Source organism: Marmota marmota, unplaced genomic scaffold (genome assembly GCF_001458135.2).
Source record: "Marmota marmota marmota unplaced genomic scaffold, marMar, whole genome shotgun sequence".
Lineage (NCBI taxonomy): Eukaryota > Metazoa > Chordata > Mammalia > Rodentia > Sciuridae > Marmota > Marmota marmota.
Genome location: NW_025999900.1, coordinates 23,048,954 through 23,058,370, shown reverse-complemented (window position 1 = coordinate 23,058,370; position 9,417 = coordinate 23,048,954). Strand labels below are relative to the sequence as shown.

Sequence of the window (9,417 nt, the reverse complement as noted above, 5' to 3'; positions counted from 1 at the left end):
ACTTACTCATTGAATAGCCTAAACAATTTTTCATCTTTCTCTAAATTTATATCATCGCTCTGGCTCAGCATTGAAGGGAATGTTGTTCAATTCTTTAGTGAACTTACTGACAGTAATATAAGCACTGAGCTCAAAATAAAGAGGAAGATGCTAGACACCTTTAGTTATTAGTATATATGTGGAGTGGGGGGGGTCAGAGAGGAGTGAAAAGGTATAGAATTAGAATTCTGAAAATAATTAAGGAACCATTTATTAAAGCCCCACCAATAGCATGACTTAGAAAAATGGTAAGTGACCTGGAGGGATACAATCATATCCATAGCAATTGTTATGCTCTGGGATAAGGAAGTACTTCTCAGCATTCTAAAAACTCCTTTGACTATCTGTTGTTCTCATGTTTACAGATAACCTGTGCAGGCTGGTTAACTGAACCACTCAGAACAGATAAACACAATTAACAAAATATTCAACCATACCAAGCCTATAACTATCCTACCTGAACATCTTATTCACAAGTCAAAAGTATTTTAAAAGTAGTGAAGTGAGGGGTGGGGTAGGGAGAGGAGAAGAAAAATTAACTGTGTCAACAAGGCAAGAGAATAATAAACATTTAAACACCACTGTTAGAAAGGAAGATATAGGTTAACCTGGGCTCAAATAACTTCCTTCTAACCCATCAGTATCACATTATCTAAGATTCTAAAGTGCTAAATTGGTCAGATAAGAGATGTGCTAAGATGTAAGATCCTCTGAACAATGAGGAAAGAAAATTGAAGTGAAAATTGTGATCTCCACCTGCAAGAGACTTAAGTGACTTAATGTTTACAAGGGAAGAAGACAGAGAAAATGTGAAGAGGACCATATTTACTAATAAAGATAAAACTGGAGACCCAGGAAGGAAAAAGATGCCTGGGGAAAGGACTAGGAAAGCCAAAGTCATAAAGCCCCACAGGGAACTGAGCCTGGGGGTTGGGAAAAGCTTAGAGGAGCTTATCAGAGCCAGCAGGGACTCTACTGAATGCTGAGTGGACAATCTGTGTCAAGACATCAACAGCAGATGTTTTTCTGGAAGAAGAATGGTAAAATGATAGTCACAGGAGAATATTGTGACCTGCAGACAAGAGCTGTGTTTCATTGACAGCTGGACAATAACACACACAAACAAATCTAGGGGAAACACAGAGGTTATGTCCTAAAGTTAGAGATTTGGTAAATGGAAGTGGGGGGCTGGCAGGCACTACAGAACATTTCTAAAGAAGCAGGGAGGTAACTAGGACTGTCCACTGAGAGCAACAGAATATAAAGAATGAGAAATCATTCCCACCATGTGGTTAAAGTGTGCATCTGGAGCTAGACTTCTTGGGTTCAGAACCTCTCTGACACTAACACTATGACCCTGGGAACTTATAACTTCTTTGACCTTCAATTTCCTCATCTGGAAAGTGGGGGTAGTAGTACTATCTCATGATGTTTTTTTGAGGATTGAATGAGATAGTATTTGGGGAAAAAACTCAGAATATTTTCTGGCATACAGGAATCAATAGGTGTTAGCAACTACTCTACTATGTGATCAGCCTCTGGGAGTGGCTCTGAGCTACACAGAGTGCTTTTGGTATGCTCTCACATACTCCCAGGCTATCCATAAGATAATTTTTGATGGTTTCATAGAATTTCTATTGTCACATCAAAATGACAATTGTCTTCCTTGAGGGCAGCTTGTAAGGAAGGTCTCTATATGTGAGTTAAGCCAAGGACAAAGGTAACTTTCTTTGAGGTTTATAACTACTTTGGGCAAGTCACCTGCCCCATCCACTGAGTCTCAGTTTCTTACCTATAAAACAGGACACACACACACACAGAGTATAAAATTTCTGTGATATCAACTGTGAAAGTGTCTAGAAAAATGCCTGGAACACAGTAAGTTTCAATCAAAGTTTTCTGAGTGTGAACCTGCCTTGTGATGTTGATGATGGGTGACAAAAGTCTGAGACACTTTCATCTGGGGAGGGTGCTCTTAACTATTTTCACAGCTGTTTGTGGAGAGGCCTTGGGTTCATTCAGCTTTTGTCAGAACCTAAAGAATTGACCTCTTAGGTCACAAATGAACCTGACATTTATATCTATTCCAGCTTATCACAGGTGTGAACAGGAAAAAAAAATGCGACATCCTGGGGCCTCTATAATTCATGATGGGAATGCATTTTACACTTTCCCCTTTGGATTTTCCTTCCAAGCCTAAAGGAAAAAGAGTGAAAAGAAGTGAGTAATTGCTCATACATTATGTTTCCTGGTTCTACTTTCATTAGAAATTGCTGTTCTCCTCCTGTCCAGGACACAGTTGGCCGCCTGGCTGGACATCTTGCTGTGATTCTAACCATCTTCCTTGGAAACAACTGATTGTGTCTTCTGTCCCACTATTTGGGACCATGATGGATTTGATTGAGGATACCCTCTCTTACAAAACCTCTTGGTTTAGATAGTCTCTCCATGAGACTATATTTAATAGGCCCTGTCCACTTTGCAGATTCCAAAATCTACTTTCTCTGGAGCTCTAGGAAAAGAATGGAACAGGTAGTGCTTTCTTTCTTTAAAAATTTTTTTTTAGTTGTAGATGGACACAATGTCTTTATTTGTTTATTTTTATGTGGTGCTGAGGATTGAACACAGTACCTCACACATGTGAGGCAAGTGCTGTACCACTGAGCCACAACCTCAGCCCTGTAGTGCTTTCTTTTTATTTTCTCCTCAAGGATATTTAGGAGATCTTTGTCACAACCAATGGCATTCAGTAAGCTATGACTCTTTCCCTTCATTCTTGAAGGAAGAGCCAAGCACCCAGCCAGCTGACCATAGCTGCAAGTCTTCAGAAATCCTTTCCTGCTTTTCTTTCCCCATCTGCTCTGCCAGGGTTAACTGGGAAGCCTCTGGCAGGTCCCAATATACGTCTTACAATGTTCAAGCTCCCTCCCCAACAATCATTTAATAGAAAGGGGTTTTATGATACAAATTTGATAATCTCCCTTGCACACTGGCACTGTTCTAATTGAAGTTGTAAGCCCATAAAATTCAAGCCCTTTGTCTTCCTGAAGGCCACAAGGTTTAAAAAGATACTATTGTCCTGCCTAACACCCACTACATTGTCACCAGGGACTGATTAAACAGAGTCCTGAATCCAAACAGTGCGGATTTTGTCTAGGTCCTTTTCAGGCCCGACAATGCCCTTTTCAGTTCCCAAGACAAAAGGAGGTTTAAGGAAGGAGATTCTTCTAAGATAACCACATCCATATGGAAGGCAAGGTGGCCGGCAGCTGAGACCCAAACTCCCCACTCCCATCCCCCTCTGTCCTTCTCCACCCCCACCCTCAAATCCCAGGTGATAACACTGCCTCCCTGTCTCCTCCTTGAACAGGAAATCTAGGGCCTCTAACTGGCTGGATACCTACCACTCACAGACCTATTAGGGGCTCCGATTCCCTTCCCCTGGACCTGATTCCCTAAACTGCTCTTCTCAGGTGCATCTTCCTGCAAGTGGATGGGGAAATGAGATCACCACTTCTTCAGAGGGACTTGCCTGCAGGGAGTTCCAAATAATGAGGAGCAGTTGCAAACCCAAGGGGTGGAACACTAAGACCCTGGACCCTGGAGCCTAATGTGCAATGGGAGCGCAGATAAAACGAGGGGAAGCGCACTATCGGACTGCGTTTTAACCTAGGGCCACCAAAGTTCCCGCAGTACAAAGCCGCTCTGAGGCAGTGTCCAGGGCCTACTACTGTTGATTTCTTCTCGCCGCTGCCCGACCCAATCCCACCATGGATAGGCGCTGCGTCAAGAGGAGGTGGAAAATCACAGCATAGTGAGACACTTGGGAATTAACCGCGAATTTCCTGGTGGTTTATGGGTCTCTGAGCTTTCGGTACCCAGCTTCGGAGACCCTCTTTGCCCCTCATGGACCACACGGTAGAGTTTTGGAGTTTCAAAACTCCAGGAGCCCAGAGGAGCTTCAGCGACACTCTGGGACCAAGGCTACCACACGTTAACGGAATCCCCAGGATTCCTGCAAGTGGATGCAGGGAAATGAGATCACCACTGCCAGCTTCCTCCCCTCCACTCCCCCATCTTCCTAAAGCCGAGTTGGCACTGCGACCTGCCCTTCAGTCAAGGAGCTGACCGGCGCTATAAGCTCCAATGCGGTGAGCATGCTCCGACCTATACGTTCCCATTAGAAACGCTGGGGGACCCAACCCTACACATTTTATTCTTGATTCAAAGAAAGAAAAAAACATTCTATTTCTTTTAAAAATAAGTCGCTTCCCATACAAATGGCTATTTAAAATATACAAATAAGACTCAGTAAAATCTAAGTCTGGGGCTGAAGGTCCAGGGAAAGGGAGATCTTAGCGAAAGGGGCGATCTTAGCGAAAGTTCACTGCGTGTGCTTCCACGACGGCTGGAGAGGGCGTGACAGGGTTCCCCGAAGTTGGACCTGCAGGGAAGGGGCCTGCAAAGAGCGGTTCCGGACAGCTATAGGTCTTTGGCTGTAGCCTTACTGCGGTTACACAGCGCGCTCCAAAGTCTGGGATAGCCCCCAAGTACCCCGTGCGGCCTCACCAATTCCAGGAGACCAAGGCGGGGGGCGCTAAGTGCTGGTAGGCGGGGATGAGGCCGAGCGCACAGCCGGGCCCGAAGGCCGTGTAGCCCGGCAGAGGGCAGGCCGCGGACGCGGGATAGCTGTACTTGTCCTGGGACGACGCGGTGCCGGCCTCACTGTTGCTACTGCATGGCTGCCCATCGTGCACCAGCACAGGCACCACCACGCGGCGCAGCAGGCCTGGCGCAGGGTGCAGCTCAGCAGAGGTTGCCAGGTCTGGCGACTCCGCGGCTCCCGGCGCGCGTGCCCGTTTCAACTTGTAGCGATGGTTCTGGAACCAGATCTTGACCTGAGTGGGCGTAAGGCGGAGCAGGCGCGCCAGCTGTTCACGCTCGGGAGCAGATAGGTAGCGCTGCTGCCGGAAGCGTCGCTCCAACTCCAGTGTCTGCGCTTTGGAGAACAGCACCCTCCGTTTCTTCCTCTTCTCGGCGTCCGAGCCCGGAGACGTAAGCTGAGAGGACACCCGCCGCGAGTCTGGCGGGCTGGTCTCCAGGCTGCTCTCGTCAGAGGCTAGGAACGGCAAAGGACACACGGTCTGGTGAGAAGCCGGTCCCCCCGAGCGTCTGGAGCCCTTTTAGGCATCAAGCCGCCAGCTGGAGGGCGTCCCCACTCGCGCGCGACTTTCAGAGCGAGGCCGTTTCCTTCACTGGGTTCGCATCTTGGTACCCACCTCTTGGAATTTACTGACCCATTCATACCATAACAGCTCACCAGGGATGAGATACTTCTTCAAAGAAACCCACCTCAGGGCCCTCTCAAAATAACAGGGATAGTGGCTGCGCTGGGAGACAAGCCGCTTCACCCAAAATGGGCCACCTCCAGATCAATTGCACTACAGTCTGCCTGAGATTTGCAAAGCCTTGAGAAGGGAGGTATTTTAAATATTTCAATATTCCGACCCGTAGGAATCCCCGGACACAGAAATACAAATGTCCAGCACTAGTGCCAAGTGCAGAAATCTACTCTCTGTGCGGACCCGGACGCAAGGCAGAGATTTGAGAAACGGGCCTCTCTGACTTCAGTACTGAGGAAATCCAGACTCTGGGTTGGGATTTCGGTTTCTTAGTCTTTTGCTCCCCCTTGATTTTGTTCCCCCTTCCCTCCCCCACCTCACCTCCACCCTCCACCTCAGCAATCCTCCGCTCACTCACAGGGATAGTGGCTGCGCTCAGACTCCAGCCAGTGGTCCCCACCAGGGGTGCGTGGCTCTGGCTCCCGCCTGAGCCGGTGCTGCGCGTCCGGCTCGGGTAAATTCAGGAGGCTGCGAACGGTGAAGCTGAGACGTCCAGAGGTGGCCATGGTCGAAGAGGGGAAGGAGGCGGGGGCAGGGCAGGCTGAGAACTAAGGGGCAGCCGGGCACGCCGCTCCTAGGAGTGGACGTGGGAAGCGCTCGCCATGAGCTGGCGGCGGGGATATTAGCGCATTTACAGCGGAATCCGTGTTTATATAAACAGCTCTTCCCACCCGGTCCGCTTTGAAAGCCGAGGTCTGGGTCTCCAGGATGTTAAGTACCTGAATGAGTGCTGGACTAAAGCCCTGCCGAGCCAGGAAGGTGCCACCTCCGCCCCCCACCCGCGTCCCGCCCCGCCCCGTCCCGTCCCCCGCCCCTTGGCGCCCAGTTACCTCCCAGAGGCGGCAGGAAGCAGCCTTGGGCATTAGCGATTGTCTGATTAGCCCAAAGTGGGGACAGATAATGGGGATTGTTACTAGTGAATAACATCTTGGGTGGCGAGCAATGGCCACCACCCTCCCGACCGACCCAGCCCCAGCTTTCTAGTCCTCCTGGGCTGACATGGGGCCTGGCCCTGCAGAAGCACCGGGAAAGGTGGGGTCCGCACGGGTGGGTTTATGAGCGCCAAGGAATTTATTCTGTTTGCTTTATTCCTCCAGCTAGTTTGCTTAAGTGTTAGTTTGCCTTAATTATCTGCAACATGATTTACAAAGCTGCGTTAAACTCTGAAGCACTTCCTTTCTCTTTTTAGTAGGGCTCCTCTAAGAATGCTGGGCGAGAAGTTCTAGGAGGGCACAGAGAGTGGCCTGGCCTTGCCAGAATCCGGGCAGAGAGTTTTGAAGGCCACTAGGAACTTCCCTCACGTCCCCCCTCCACCCACGCATACAACATACGGCGTGCATACCCAATCTCAGGGTGCTAGGAAAGCTCTGGGGAGCATACAGAGGACCCCAGATCAGGAAAGGTCGACATATGGCCAAGCTACTTAGCTCTTAAGTGCCCACCTGACCGCTGCCGGTCAAGGAGCCTGAATTCAGTGGCCGAACTCCTCAAAGCTGGACCTAGACCTATTCTAGGACTCACCGGTAGTACCCTACCGGGCGGCCTACCAGGGCTCTGAGGCTTCCTTGGCATAGCCAGACGCCCTGGCGCCCCCTGTGCGCCTCAGCCCTATAACTTCTGTGGCCACCACCATAGGAGGATGCCAGCGGTCTGCGCTCCCTGCTCCCAACAGCATAGCTCCTTACACAATTGCGGGGTCTGGTACAGGAATGTATAGATCGGTAGAAAGAGCACTGGGTCCGTCCAGCCAAAAATCCTGCCGATCCAGGGTTTCTCCAGGATCTTCTAGTCTCCACAACCCCACTGAGAAAATGATCAATACAAAAAGCACGAGGAACCGAGGAACCAGCAGGCGTGGACACATTTAGTTGGCACGTGACCTCGCTCTGGCCAAACCTCAGTCTAGGGCTCAGAGAAGACCGTCTCAGAGGCTTCAACTGCAGCCAGTGGTTTGTGCATTTGGTTGTAAATTTTAGGGATGGCCTCTGTGCTTAGGTGACCGCACCCGAAATCCTGAGTCTGCTGGGGCTGAATTCGAACCTGATGGGATGTGGCCGCAGCCCCGCCCAGACTCCTCAGCAGCCTAGCTACCAAGCGTGCCCTAGGTGCCCGGGGCTGTGCTGCGCTCTGGGTGGTCGGGCGGAGGCAACTCCAATACAGGCCAACTGCTAGGCCGTGGACAAAGGGGAAATGGAGCTCGACGCCCCGGACCTGTTGGAAGCATTTGTTCCAGTCAAGATTTTGCATTTGTTCAGTCCCGAATAATGCTTGATTGACGCCTACTCACAATGCGCTTTAGCTTGCCGGGATAAATCGGAGCTTGTCGGGTGTTGTCATGGTTTTCAATGGGGTTCAATGGGATTGGGAGCACGATCAACTCTGCTGGCCGTCTTTCCGAGGCCCCAGCAATAGATTTATTAGTTATGTCTTTTTAAATAAGATTAAATTGAAACGACTGGGCTGTCCTCTCTGCAGACAAGGCCAGGGCGAGAGCCAGAAGTGGACAGTGGGGTCCTATGGAAGTCTTAGGATTCTCAAAATCGGACCTGAACTTCTAAGGCTGAGTCAGGTAGATGGCCTGGAAATCGGTTTGCATTCTAGTTCTGCCCCTTAGCCAGCGCTAATCACCTCATTTCTGTAAACCCGCCCCCGCCCCCCAACTGGAATAGATTTGGTAATTTCTAAGGATCTTGTTGGATTTAAAATCCCATTCCTCTGTAAACTTTCTAAACCCATCTTCATCGTGTCATTTACGAGTGGATTTTTGAACTCCCTCCTCCTGGCATTTCTTCATTTCTGGTTCCCAAACTCAGACTCCACCTTCTCCTGGATGTTCTAGGAAAGGATGTATCATCTTATAAGTTTGCCAGGGACTCTCCACAGGAGTGGGGTGTGGTGAATAACGATTTTGGAAAGAGAACCAAGTTAGGGGAAGTAAAAGAAGAATCTTCCCTGGAGTGACTGACCTCTCTTAGCCTTTTAATCTATTTAACATCCTAAGACCACACTGACGTGTAGAAATAAGTAAATGGCACTCTTCAGTTCTTAAGAGCTCTTCAGCATCAAATATTTGCTTTTACTCTTAGCGTTTGGCTCCCAAAGCACAGATACATCCCCCATTTAGCAGTTGTGCTCTAGGGAGGACTTAGATCTAGGATAAGCTCCAAATATAATTTCTAACTTCACATCCCTGGGCCTGGGAACAGTGTTCCTGGGTCCCAATGTGCACTTTGGATATCCCACAGTACCTCTTGGTCAAAGAAAGCACTGCACTTTCCCTGCTTCATCTTGGATTCCTCCTCCTCCTTAAGCACCTTTGACATAGTCCACATTTCCTTTCAATTCTGTTCTGGGGCTTTATCTAAATTACCTCCAAGAGCTAGAGTCTGGGGACTCCAGGAGGTTTTTCCATATACAACATGCCTTCTGAAGAATCGGAGGAAGGTAGATGGAGAGCCAGAATTATTCAAGAAAGATGATCTCTTTATTGCCTCTTTATAGCTAATAAACTCAAAACTTGGGAGCAGAAAATTATTTTGATATTGAATTATTAGAAAAAGTGGAGATATTCATATAGGGTTTTTTTTTTTGCATATTGGAACTATATATATGAATTGTCTCCCATTCACGAGAGATCCTTAGAATCACAAGTAAACATCTAACTGGACATTCTTTCCAAATTTTCAAATGTCGTTTGGTGTCCCAGACACTTTAACTTATTTTGCAGCTCAATATAGCTTATGAATATTATTAGATAAGTATTTGTTTTCCTGTGATTTGGTGTAGTACATCTTAATTCTAGTAAGAGTTTTTAATCTTTAGAAATCTGTGATATGATGAATATGTCTAAATTGTCCACACTAATCATTCTTTCAAAAGTCTTATCCAGAGATGATCATCACTGCTGGATGCTTAAGAATTCAAGATTAGAAAATTCTGAAATGAAACTAAAGTATCTTGATTTTCAAAAAAAATG

General features: G+C 48.0%; 1 protein-coding gene across 1 annotated transcript; it reads right to left on the bottom strand.

Moving 5' to 3' along the window:
* Positions 1-4,604: 4,604 nt before the first annotated feature.
* Positions 4,605-6,037, bottom strand: Nkx2-8 (NK2 homeobox 8). Its single transcript, XM_015489096.2, has 2 exons — positions 5,800-6,037; positions 4,605-5,158 (listed from the first exon to the last, which is right to left on the bottom strand). The coding sequence occupies exons 1-2, from the start codon at positions 5,945-5,947 to the stop codon at positions 4,605-4,607; spliced, it is 702 nt and encodes a 233-aa protein (XP_015344582.1). The 5' UTR covers positions 5,948-6,037.
* Between the last annotated feature and the right edge of the window lie 3,380 nt (positions 6,038-9,417).